Source organism: Hakea prostrata, chromosome 5 (assembly GCF_041222555.1).
Source record: "Hakea prostrata isolate BN-2017 chromosome 5, UWA_Hpros_2, whole genome shotgun sequence".
In the NCBI taxonomy this organism is placed as follows: domain Eukaryota; kingdom Viridiplantae; phylum Streptophyta; class Magnoliopsida; order Proteales; family Proteaceae; genus Hakea; species Hakea prostrata.
The window spans coordinates 4,400,321-4,413,981 of record NC_142604.1 but is presented as its reverse complement, the minus strand read 5'-3'; the positions used below and the strand labels follow the sequence as shown (position 1 = coordinate 4,413,981).

Sequence of the window (13,661 nt, the reverse complement as noted above, 5' to 3'; positions counted from 1 at the left end):
CGTTTCTTAATGAAAGTCTAATTATCAAAAAAAAAAAAAAAATCTCTTGATGGATAAAATACTCTTACTATTGACATTTGTTGGATAAAACCGATACATATATCAATATAAATATCGGTTTCTTAACTGGCCGATATCCAATTTATAATAGATACGTGAAAAAAGGGATAAGCCACGCGACCCTCCCCGCCCATCCCCGCGTAAAATATTCTCCCAGTAAACAATTCCTCCAAAAGCGTAAAAAAAGGGAACGGCGGGGTGAATTTTACAAGATTAGGTTTTAATTTATGTATCAGTGATTCAGTATTAAGAAAAAATAATAATTATTCAGTATTTAGCAAGCATTATTATATTGTTAATAAAATAATAATAATAATAACTCGACATAATAATAAAAGGGTGAGTTCTTCGGGAGTAGGCAAGGGATTTCTCTCTCTTATTTGCGTTTACTTGCAAGAGTTTTCCTCTAAGATGTACACGCGAGTGTTCTGTGCCGTCTCCTTCAATTCTTCAATTTTCTAGTTGAGAGAAGAGCAAGAAGCAGCAGAATTGAGACAAGGAGGTAATTTCTTTTTCGGGATTTGCCTGCTTTATTCATTTTCTTCTTCCTCCTCTCCATCCATGGAACATTCATTTGTTTGTGAGTTCGAAACCCTAGTTTGAAATCCTTCCCGATTTGATTTCCCCTTTTTTTTATCACCTTCACATTTTCTTTTTCTTTTTTTAAATTTTCGATTCGGTGTTTGGAATTTAAAATCTCCGATTGATCTGAATTTCCGGACTGGAAACGATTATTTCGCTTTTGTTCAATTCGCTGTTGTTTTCGACCCTTTTTTTCAGGTTTGTTTTACGCTGTCGGCAGGAGTAACCATTTTTCATTTCATTTCTTTATATGATTCATTCACTTTAGAATTCCGATTTCTTGTTTAGAAGTCGAATCCTTGATTTGATTAGCCTAGTACTCTTAGGGCGTTGCATATGAGAACATGTACTCTTCTCAGACTCTGTGGTGTCTTAAGTTCGAAAGTTCTCGCGTCCGCACTGGATGCGTTGCTGTGCCACAATTTATTAGAGCATGTATAATGTTTTGGACTGCGTTTTCTCATTTTTAATCTACTTGGGTACTGAAAGTTTAAATTTTTATGAACTTTAATCCGCGAGTCGGTGCGTCTTTATTTTCTTTGCAAATGGTTCGTCGTCATTTAGTCTTCTCATGTTATTCACCACTTTCTTGGTTGGAAATTAAAATTCTCTCAATGTTGATGTTGTTCTGGAATGTTAGATGATGAACTGTCTTGGACTGACCCAAACTCAGTTGGGTTTCGAGATAGGGATGAATTGGTTCCAATTTGAGTCTTGGGCATAGTAGGATACCGGGAATTTCTTTTTAAATTTGTTGGTAAAAGCCTATTATTTAATTAGTTATAGGAAGTGGGAAATGTCTTCTAGAGTTAGAGTTGGTTAGAAATAGTAGGATATTGTTAACTTGATGAAGCTTGTTTGTAGTTCATTATGTTTCCTTTGTTAGTTCCATTTTCTTCTGTTAAATAGCTTGTATCAAGATGCAATCTCATATTTAATAGAATGAGTTGAGCTTAGGTCTTCAGACTTGGGAGGCTTCGTGTGTGTTTGTGTTTGTTTTTACTTCCTTAACAATCCCTGGGGCTCCCTTTTACCCATTTTCTTACGTGGTCTTCTTACATTCTTTTTCTTCCTATTCTTCTTTATACTCTCTGTGAAGCCCATCATAACAGATCATCACCATAAGGTTCTGTACCAACTTGATGTTAAAGTGGAAGGCCCCTCTACTTCCCCATAAATCTTCTTCTTCCCTAGCTTTCTCTGTCACTGTTCTGTGTGATCAGAGGCAGTGGAAACCCCCCCCCCCCCCCAAAAAAAAAAAAAAAAAAAAAAAAAAAAAGAAAGAAAGAAAGAAAAATTTCAGAGAAGAAAGTGAGAGTGTTAAGCGCAGAAGCAAAGAGAACATAAAAATCTGCCTCTGCAGACCCTTATCTTCCTAAACCCTCCCAACTAAGAGTAGCCCTTTTCCTGTTCCCTTTTTCCCACTTTTTTTATGCAAATTTCGATAGTGAATGGGGTTCAAAAATCTGCCATCTTGTCATTTCCCACCGCATGGGGGGGGGGGGCAGAAAAAGTAGAAGAGAAGCCGATAATTGAAAGGAAAAGTGGAAGGAATTTCCACATTGTTTGCAGCCTTTTCTCTGGTTATAGCAAGGAAAATGCAAATCCTAACAGAAACTCCACCTCTCTTTTGACTTTTTCTTTGTTTATTTTCATCCTGTCCAAAGGAGACTCCTCAAAGTGATTGTTTTAGGTACTTAGGTTTAATCATAAATAAAAGAAGTAATATAGAGGATGATGTTTCCCAAGAATTAAAATAGGGTGGATGAAGTAGGAGGTGCGTCCGGGGTCTTGTGTGATCGGCGTATTCCATTAAAGCTTAAAGAAAAAGTCTATAGGACTGTTGTTTGACCAACTATGATATACGCAAGTGTTGGGCTATTAAAAAGAATCATATAGATAAACTCAATGTAGAAGAAATGAGGATGTTAAGATGGATGAGTGGCAAAACTAGGAAGGATAAGATAAGGAATGATAATATTAGAGTTGGTTTGGAAGTTGCTCCCATAAGTGATAAGCTTTGAGAAAGTCATTTGAGGTGGCACGGCTACATTCAACGGAGACTATACATGCCCCTGTACGGAAAAATTATATAATCCAGATTGAAGGAAATAGAAGAGCTAGGGGTAGACTTAAGATAACCTTAAGAGAATTGGTGAACAAGGATATGCATAGCTTAGGCCTTGTATCTAGCATGACCTTAAACAAAACTGATTGGAAGGCAAGAATCCATGTAACTGACCCCATTTAGTTAGGACAAGGCTTATTGTTGTTGTTGTTGTATTTTCATCCTGCCCAAAATACTACTCGTTTGTTTTATTCCTTCAGTTATAATTTTTCCCCTTGTTTCCAAGTTTAGCCCACCCTGGTGTTGCCTTTGTTTCATATTCTTAAATCTTAACTTCCAAATTAGCTTATTGCCGTTTTTGTTAGAAAGTTTTATTTACTTACAATTTTACCAAGGCTGTCATAAACCCACACTTCATGGAAATTGATCAAGGTGACTCCCCATGGCCCTACCAAGGTGGTGCACCTAGGGCTGGACGAACCCTCAAAGAGGGGTGGTCTATTCTAGCCCTAAATACATGCTGAAATTAATTTTCAGAAATCTTATTTCTTAGTTTGGAAAGAGTCTTGATTAGTTAGAAGTTTTGTTTAAGTTAAAGATGAGTTCTTGGGTCCTTAGAAGTCTTCTTTAAAGATGGACTCTTACATGTCATATTTACAAGAAGAGTTCCTTTTCTTTATGTTGGAGTGTTAGTGTCTTATAGTCTACTAAAAAGATTCTTAACACTAAGTGGGATTCCTTTATAGATTAGGATCCCACCACATAATCTCAACTATTGAAATAAAATCAAAACATCTAAGGGTCCCTAATGAACACATGCTGAAACAAAAGTTTAAATAACTTAAAAACTCTAATACTCACATACTGAATTCTTGTTTAATTAAAACTTTAGTTGTCACATGTGCTAGAGTTTTAAGGGACTAAGGACTCTGACTTTTGCTCAATCGATACAATCTTCCTAACCAAACGGGACTCTGAAATTAGACTGAATTAAATTTCAGCAATTAATTTGGTCTAAAAATGCCCAAAATACCCCTCCTAGAGGCTTTGGCCAGCCTTGGGTGGCTTCTTAAAGTCATTTGGTGGGCCCCACTTAGGGTTTTGGTGGGGGTTAAAATCGTGTTCACATCCTTTCTATAGCAGAAATGTCATCTGCTGATGACCATCGCCCGGTTAACCTTGAGATGCATTCGATCATTGTGCCGTCTAAGTCAATATCTGTGCTGATTGCATTGATCCTCTCATCTTTCCCTCTAGTTTTTTCTGAAAACCAGGAAAATTGTTGCAGAAATGCCTTGAACTGAGCCAAGACCAACTCGGTTTCTAGACAGAGGTTCCAGTTTGAGTCTTTGATATGGTAGGATATTAGTAATTTGTTTTATTTTTGTAATAGCATATCATCCAGTCAAATTTAGAAAGTGATACGTTTGCAAGAGTAAAGAGTTGATTAAAAATCTTAGGCAATTATTTCCTTGTTTGTTTCTTAATTTACTTGGTACCTATGTTGGTTGGGTTTTCTTCTTTTAAATTGTCCGTATTAGGATTCATTTTCAGACTGGATAGGACAAGTTGAGTTTATGGTTTGAGAGCCTTTGTTTTTTGTGTGTGCATGTGTGCACTCTTCCACCCGGTCCTCTCTTTTTATGTATTCTTCTTTCCCCCTTCTACTTTCTTCTTCTATTGTGCTCTTTGTGAAGCCCACCATAGCAGATTACTAGGAGCCATATTGTATGTGTTAACGCAAAGAGAGCACCATGCAGTTGCTGGTCTGGAATGATCCTTTTTGGAGACCTTAGCTGATAAGCAACCAGCTTAACCTGGTTTTTTGGTCTAGAAGGTTAGGTGAGGGGTCTCGTAGAGGTCTGTTATACTATGTATTTTACCTTTGGTAGAGTACATAGCATGTTTATGTTTTTTAATTTCCTTGAAAGTTTTTTCTCTTTCTTAGTTGAAGTTCTACTTACTGATGGAGTCATAGATTGATAGGAGATCAACTAGGACAGATGGACAAGATCTTTAGTGGACTAGCAGGTGACAATCCAATAATACTGGTTCTATGCCACATTAGGGTTAGGGTTCCGTGGTAGGGTTATAATCTATAAGCGATTGGGAGAATATTGGCTAAGGTTTGGGTTGTGGGTATAAGTTATGAGTGCTGAATTTGGAGTTTCAACAACATTAGAATCTTTGCCCGGTTTTGAAAAAGTGAAAATTGAAGGAATCTAGGATTTGGGGATGGGATTTTGGTTGAATTTCCTCAAACAAAGCTTTGGACAAAACAGAGTGTTGAATTAGGCTGGTCTTTTTTATCTTCCCAGCAAGACCCAGAGATGTGATTTTTAAGGTTTGAGGGGCCTGGGTGAGGAATTAAACCCAATCTAGGTAACGGGTAAGGATATGTGGTTAAAATATGGATGGATTTTGATGGTTATGCAAAGTAATTGCAGTTTAATGGAATTGAAGGATTAGTGATAGAATTGTAAGTTCAAGGTTTCAGGAGGGGAGGAAGAAATGGGGGCTGGAGATTGTTAACTCAGTGTAGTTACAGGTATCCCTTGGCAGCAACTCAGTGATTGGGCAATTTGAAGAAAGCTTGATGGAAAATGAAAACTTGGAAATGGGATCTTCTTCTTGAAGGTCTGGCTTACCTGTACAATTACAGATGCGGCACTGTCCTTTGAAAACTCAAGATTACTTACAGAACTGGTGTTGCTTCCTTATACTTCGGATTTTAATTGTTAAGGTGGGCTATTGGGACCCCAACCTTAGGCCCCAGGATTACACCAGTTTCCCAGGAGAATAGTGTAATTGTTACACGCTTGTGTCAATATATGTGTTGGTTTAAGGTTGCTTGTCAGAGATTAACATGCAAGTGATCTCTAAGTGCTTGAGATAAACCAGTTTTTCCGAAAGGGGCGTGCCAATATTAGGTTATTTTTTCTGGTTAAGATTACTAGTGTTTATAATTGCCTTTTAGAGTTGTAGCAAAAAGAAAGATTATTTCCTTTTAAAAAAAAACAGAAATTCTTTTATCGATTAATAAATCTACTCAAAATCCTTTTCTTCTCCCATGAAACGCTTCTGTTCACTCTATGCCATTTTTAGCAACCTGGAATCTCATCATTGTGTAATTGTTGTATCGTGTCTGACAATCCATCATACTTTTAAGTTCAGAGATTTTTTGCATTAACACTAGACTACCAGTTGGAGCTAAGTCTTTTTAATGCTGGATTTTTTGGAGACAAATCTCTTATGTTTCAATGCCTGAACATAAAGGCTTATTGTTTTTGGTTCTGATGAGAGTCCAACGAAACAAGGATGTGTAACACGGAGCTAGGTCAATGAAGTCCTAACTTACAATAAGGTCTTACGCACTGACAGTAGCAGGATTTGACTCTTAAGTTCAACAACAGTATCTTAAATGTTCTCACAGTAACTCTCGGTAAACCTTAGTTATCAAAATACAAAAAAGAGAAGAGGGTAGAGAAGAAGAGGAAATAAGGATGACTTGTGGGGTTATTAATTAGCTGAATAGCTTGTCTACCATAGAGATGGCCTTCCCCCTCTCTTCACAAACCTGTCACCCATGCTCATTCTTACATTAGCTGAATCGGAGGGCAAACCACCACAGAGCTATTCTTTCATCCTTCAAATCATCTCCTTTTTCCATATCTTCATTAAATTACTAAACATTTGTTGCAAAAATAAAAGTAGAAACTAGGGGCTCTAATGTTGCTGCTACATAAAATGGAAGTGTACCTTCTAAAAGCTGAAAATAGAAAGCTTGTAGGACTTTATAGAATCTAGCCGTCTAGACAAACTTGGATTCTAAAATGGAAAGTAAATAATTCAGTAACAAAATCTCTCATCTATTTCTAACTTCAATGAGCCCCACAGAGTCTCAAGTTTTCTTTGGATTTCGTTCTCCATGCAAGATGTGTTGGCTCACAACACCGTTAACGTGAATTAGTAACGTGGACTCTGTTTTGGTCCTCCTCTTCTTCATGCTTTGATCTACTTCAAAATGCCTCTACCAGCTCTTACTGCTATTCATTGTTCTAATCCTGTCACATCATTTCTTTGAAATCTTTTTTGCCTTACTTGCAAATATTATTGCATAAAGACTACCTATTTTCTTCTGCCATTCCCTTTTTAACTTTTGTGGTGGTGTTGCTAACTACTTCCCAGGTATTCTCCATTGTCAGCAGTTTCATAAAGTTCATACTGGATACATTTGGTTTCTTAGATAAACTCTTGGAAAAGCATCTTGTTAGTAGAGGGGATAGACCCAAGGGTAAATGTGTGCCTTTTTCCCTTCCCCCCCCCCCCTTCCTTTTTTTAAATGAATATGCTTGTATGACATCCTATGCTATGTTTTAGGTGTTGGTCTTCTTTTTCCATAACAGTTCATTTATGGTTTAGTTATTCATATTGCATTGATATGGATCCTATTTTGCATAGGATTTAAGTTTAATTTATATAAAATAATTATTGCCATACTATATACACCACAAGCCTGCTGCCTCGTCACCATTTACAATTCTGAAGGATATAGCTGGATCCAATAAATTATCATGGAGACATTCCCATCTATTTATATGAAAAAAATTCTTCATGACTAACTGCTAGCTGAGCAGCAGCTCAAGTACTTCTTATTTTATTGGAGTGGCTATCTTGTCATTAAAAAAAATTCTCCAGCTTAAATCCTACTGAATGTTGAATGACCTAGCTTCATCTTTTGCAGAACCGAGCATTACCAGCACACTGTCCACATAATATGTGACATGTTCAAGTTAAGTGTCCCTTAAGTTGTAGCCTTTTTTTTTGGGGGGGGGGAGATTTGATATCTTCTTTTATATTTTTATTAAGGTTTTTAATGCTAGAGCAAGATCAGGTGTCTTTTTTATGGTTTAATTAATGTATAAGAGATTCAGCTCAGAACCTTGCCACAGGAGGATCTATAAAAGGTTCCGGTGGATACTAAAATAGCTACAAAATCAAAACTAGTAACTTGGAGAATAAGAACCAAATTAGCAGGCAGAAATGGCTCCCATTCCTGATCAAGTGTGCAGCCTGTATGATGGAAATATGTACTGAGAGCTTCATCTGCTTCGGTGGCTCAATTGAAAGATATGGCATCAACTTCCAAGGTAAAAACAATGATCTACAGGCCAAACTACCCGATTGAATGCAATCAAAATAGGATTTAATGGAAGGCAGTGGTGGTGAAGCTGTGCATAAAGTGTATGAATTTCTGATGGATAGATTGGAGATATGAAGTTGAAAAAAAAAAATAGAAAGAACAGAAAGGATTTGGAAATGGCGCATGGAGATGGTTAGATCTGATGTTGGAGCACCAGCTTGATTGAAGAGAGCAGTCACAGCTGTCTTTGATGGTTTCTCTCTGTGGTTGCAGCACCTTTAATAATTGTTCAAAAATAAATAGTAACCGCAAGCACACATACAAATCACGCTAATAATAGAAACACAATATGATAAAGTTTCTATTTAATAGAAACGAATAACTTCAGAATAATAGACACTAAGCCTATTTCTAGACCTGAAATTCGGCGCTAAACTAGAACTCTTGTTGCACACAAGATAAAATTGACCCTTTGAGTAAGTCTTGATGTGACCATGGTCTCCCTTTTCCTCCTCTTCTTCCTTTTTTTTATTTATTTATTTATTTTTTTCATATCTTCTCTCCTACATCATTCGTCTTCAAAGTCTAGGTTGTAGTGTGTAGATTTGATGTGGTATTAGTTTTCTCTTGTTAGAAGGTTCCTTAAATTGTATCTGTCAAGCCACTCATAAGTTAGAAGTGGGATTGTTTGTTTGAAGTTGTTATTAAGAACCTGAGGCCCTTGCAAGAAAATTTGCTAATGTAACAGTCTAGTTTTCTCTCCTAGTTCTATCACCACCCTCCTCCTTTCTCTTGATTTAGTAATGAGGAATTTGCTTCTTTTCCTCATATTATAATCTCTCTCTTCAATCATTCACAGCTCATTCTTTAAATCTGAAAGTCATTTGATTTCTGTTAAATATGTTCGCTGATCTGAACAACTGGAACAATTGGATCTAAACAATTATAGCGAGATAGAGTTGGTTGGTACCTCCGGGCAATACCAACCCTTGACAAGAATCTTGGGGATAGGCTTACCACCTGCAGATCCATCTTTATCGTTCGGCATTTCTGTCTGGCTAATTAATCTATCAATATTAGTTGGTTTCCATGTGTGTAGTTTGGGTTAATTTAGTTGGGACTAGGTTTCATTTACTGGAGATGAAGTGTTTGTCTCTCAAAGGGGGTTTGGGACTCAGTATTGCTTTTAATTAGTTGGGAGCAGGATTAGTTGAGTGGCAGTGAAGGTGGTGTGTTTGGTGTAGGTATAAAACCTAGGCATGAGAATGAGCTAATTCTTCATATGAAAAGACCTTCGTTACATCAGGGAAAGGAGAAAGGTGGCCGGATTTTCCCCATTTCTTCCCGTTCTAGTTTGAGTTGTTTTATTTGACTTGGAATAGCATACGCTTTATTCACCCTTGATGTGCTTTTCTCGGTCTCAAAAAAACATGCATAACAGTTTCTGTTTTCCCAGTGTATATAGGATTTCTCTCTATGGATGATCAACACAAATCAGCATTACCTTCCCTTGCCATTAAGTGTCCTTTCCTTGACACATAGCGTGGTACGAGGTTTTAATAATTTCTATTCTGCTTCACCAAAAATAATGGCATGATATTTTTCATCATACTAAAGCAACAATTTTGTTTGCCTGTAATTTAAGAAACTACATGGCTGTGGTAGTTACCAATCGAAGTACATGTACATATTTATTAGATGCGGAGACTACCATGGGCTGTGGCTTTGACATTTGGAATGCCCTTCTAGAGCATGAAACTTTGAAACTGTCTTTTCCGCTTAGCCAAGGTCCTTTGAGTAATGCCAAACAAAGATTTTTGTAATTTTAACTGTAGTAACCTATTTAATCTGGTGTCCTTAATGTTCGTTTTATGCTGTTGATGTTGACTTTCTTGCAGGTTCTTTGCGTTTTGATCACATCATCCAACACAGAACAGAAGCCAGCCAGGTGAAAATAGGAATGGAGCTGACTACCATCAAAGATGCATTTGATCGTGTTGCAAAAAAGCAGAAATTATCTTCTTCTAAAACACAAGAGGTAATTGATCAGGTTGGCCGAGAAATTGAACAGGCATTGGCAAAAATTCATTCCTTCCAGGACGCCTCTACTTCGGATGATCAGAAAATCATTCTCAAGGAACTTAACAAGAAATTGGCTGATATGGGTCCTCTCAATCAGTTAGAGGGTGCACAGAAGGAGCTGAATGTGGGACTGAGCAAATATGCCAAGCTTCTTGAGAAATCATTTAATCCAGACATATCCAAGGCCTACAGAAATGTTGATTTTGATATTCACACAGTAAATCAAATCATAGCTGGCCATTTCTACCGACTAGGGTTGTTTGATATTGGGGATTGTTTCATAAATGAAGCCAGAGAACCAGAGGGGAACTCCCTGAAATCTTCATTTTTGGAGATGTATCAAATACTAGAGGCTATGAGGGCTAGGAACCTTGAACCTGCCCTGAACTGGGCTACAGTTAACCGCGAGAAACTGACTCAAAATGGTTCGAGTCTTGAGCTGAAACTTCACCGGTTACAGTTTGTGGAGATACTACAGAAGGGAAGCAGGGTGGATGCTCTCAAGTATGCTAGGACTTACCTTGCTCCTTTTGCCACACTGCATATGGCTGAGATCCAGAAGCTCATGGGCTGTCTATTGTGGGCAGGAAGGCTCAGTTGCTCTCCATATTCAGAGTTTTTGTCTCCGACCCATTGGGAGAAACTGGCAGAGGAGCTGACTCAGCAATTCTGTGGTCTTCTGGGACAATGCTATGAAAGCCCTCTGAGCGTTGCAATTGCAGCTGGGGTCCAAGGGTTGCCTACTCTACTGAAGCTTGCAAATGTGATGGCAGGAAAGATGCAGGAATGGCAAACAATGAAGCAGTTGCCTGTGCCAGTGGATTTGGGGAGAGAGTTTCAGTTTCACTCCATCTTTGTCTGTCCAGTTTCCAGGGATCAAGGTAGTGATGAGAATCCACCTATGCTGATGCCTTGTGGGCATGTGCTCTGTAAACAGTCCATCGTGAAATTGTCTAAGAGTAGCACTCGCACTTTCAAGTGCCCATATTGCCCACAAGAGGCCACAATAGCTGGGTGTAGGCAGCTTTATTTTTGATGGTGGTCAACCAGCCGCCTGATAATGTTTTTAACTAGGGTGTTATGAACAGCTCTTTCGTCTGTCAACCTCTAGACGAACTGAAAGCATGTTATTTACATGGCTGTGATGTTGTATTGGGGTGTAGGGGTGGGTGTTTCGTTACTTGGTGTACTATTGTAAATAGATATTCTTTCTAGATTCATGTGGGAGGCCCAAATACATAAAATCAACATCAACGCAACACGTAAGGCATGATGGGCAAGACTGATTATCCGTGACATAGCTGAGTTTGCTTTCAGTTTGTCTTGTTCCACAGTGGCATGTGTGAGGCAGTAAACTTGAATCCATAATTTATTCACACATGCTTAGATGTTACCTCTCAGGAGTCTGCTTTCCGGGACGACAAGGTAATATGGTGGTTATGACATTCATTTTGTGGTCCATAAGGTTTGTCTACTGCAAGAATTACTTGCTTTCAGGACCTTATGAACATATATGTATATAATTTGAAATGGTCATTTCTCTCTTCTTCTTTTTTTTTCTTTTTTTTTTTCTTTTCTTTTTGTGGTGTGGTCATCATGGAGTTAGACACACGGACAAGAAGAACATGGATAGGGGTTCGAACGTAGGACATTTTCTAGTTTTATTGCCTCTATAGAAGAGGCTCTCATCATGGTGTTAAGAGGTACATCCATTGAGATGGTCATTTTACCCTTCCAGTGTGTGCCCAAAGAAACAAACGGCCTTAAACCTTACTTTTCCATAGAATGTATAGGGTTTTCAGTCAAAGGTGAAGCAAAGCTGGAATCTGTATAGGTCTCTCACATGAAATTACCTTGTTGCCTTGTCGTATATGATTCCATTGTGTCTTACATTATTATTTCATAGGCTTTTTGCAGAGAAAACCGTCCAACTGAATTGTATAGAGAAGACGAGACAAACATGTTGCTGGCAGGTAATGGGATCTACATACCATGGGGCACGAAAGCAGGTGCTTTGTTCGTTTACGAGGAGGGGCTCACATCTCAAATATTACTGTTCGTGTGCAAGGAAGAGAACAGTAGTGTCCGATCCATAGCACTGCCTCTTCTCGCTAGGAAAAGTAAGAGAAGAAGGGCAGAGAAATTGGACCGTGTCTTCCTTGAATCTTATCCACAACCACGCCTTTCCCAGGCGAGGGAGCAATTTCAACCCAAATCAAGCGAGTGTGCCCACCACATCCAGTAAAAGCATAGCTAAGCTATAGAGTTGATTAGATCAAAAGTTTCCTTCTTTCCTTTCCTTTCCTTTTGCAGTCTCTCTGTATTGTAGTTTCGTTTTGTTTTCACTCTTATGCAAACATGTTGCTTAAAGCAGAGCCATTCGAAGGGGCCATTCGAAGGGTCTATAGGGTCTGGGCTGTCTGATCCGTTATTTCTTTCTTTCTTAGTTAATGGTGGTGATGGTCCATTCAAAAGCAAAACTGCGCTTTCAGATGGCAGTTGATATGAACAGAATCCTCCCAACTGGGATCTGGGAACCCATTGAATAGGACTGAAAAGCTACTAACTAATTCTGAGGCTGAAGAGATTCATGTTGCTTTTGGTAGCCACGTAGACTGTACCAAAACCATTGGTCATAGGCAAATAGTAACCATTCGATGGCATTTGGGCCCCAGAGAGAAAGTTCAACACGAATGATGTAGAGCTAGCTGTGTGATTGTGACTCTACCATCCCTATGCATATTTGGCTCATGATTGAACATCTTTCCCAGTTGTTATCCCTAGGATCACCAACAGCCTATTAATGCGTTGAGAGAGAGAGAGAGAGAGAGAGAGAAAAGCAAGGAAGACGATTTCCATATCTCATCTCCCATCGTTCCCAGACATTGGGACTAGAAAGCGACTGTCATATTGAAAATAATGAAAATATCACAAAGGGAGAAGGAAGAAATCAGTAACTGCATGGGGTGAATGGTGTTCTAGCCTTCTAGGCACTTCTCTACAATTGATAAAAATTAAGAAGAAACATGATACAGGAACAAATAAAACATGTTTGTCTCTGTACTTTTGCCCTTAAAAGAGTATATTGTTGGTGTATGTTACGCCCAAATTTAACTCCTTCAACGGAACGTGGTTAATACCATAAGCTGATTTTGTAATTTGTTCACACAAGAAGAATAGTGAGAGTAGGCCAAATTAGGAGTCGGTTAACTACTTTCGAATGTCAAATCAGATTCAGGGATAACATTAATTCGAGGTCAGGGCTTAGAGTAAATGAGCAAGGATACTCAAAGAGTAATGAGAGAGATAATGTATAGTACCAGATTTAGTAATAGGTGAGAGGCATATATAGTTAAACATGATTCTTCATGGCAGTTGGATTCTCCAAAGTAACCTGGATATCTTCCTAGGTCGATATGTGATTAGTAGGGTTATGAACGTTCTGATAGGCCTACTCTTGATACTAGTGTGGCAATGGGGGTTGACATGAAAGCTCTTGGTTTGCACACTTGACAATTCGACAGGAACGATGTCCCAAGCAAATGTGGGTGAGGTCAACGGATCTTCTAACATGTATGGAGTGTCAAACCCCAAAACATGGAGTTTTTCTTGCCTTTTCCATCCTCTAGACCAAGGGTCGAGCCCCCTTGTCTTTACAATGGCATGGTCCACTCCTCAGAGGCTAGAGTCGATCCCCCAACCTTGCCAAGGATGATTGAGGACAAA

The 13,661-nt window shown here is 38.5% G+C and overlaps 1 protein-coding gene across 6 annotated transcripts; it reads left to right on the top strand.

The window, feature by feature from the left end:
- Positions 1–412: 412 nt before the first annotated feature.
- On the top strand, positions 413–12,300 carry LOC149014531 (protein RMD5 homolog). Of its 6 annotated transcripts, XM_089155205.1 has the most exons (4): positions 413–562; positions 6,899–7,004; positions 7,455–7,502; positions 9,752–12,300. In XM_089155205.1, exon 4 carries the CDS (start codon positions 9,814–9,816, stop codon positions 10,969–10,971), a length of 1,158 nt encoding a protein of 385 aa, XP_089011331.1. In that variant the 5' UTR covers positions 413–562; positions 6,899–7,004; positions 7,455–7,502; positions 9,752–9,813; the 3' UTR covers positions 10,972–12,300. The 6 variants fall into 6 exon arrangements, with proteins under 6 accessions (XP_089011331.1, XP_089011333.1, XP_089011334.1 ...); XM_089155207.1 differs by lacking the exons at positions 6,899–7,004; positions 7,455–7,502 and adding an exon at positions 9,310–9,399; XM_089155208.1 differs by lacking the exon at positions 6,899–7,004.
- Positions 12,301–13,661: the final 1,361 nt, after the last annotated feature.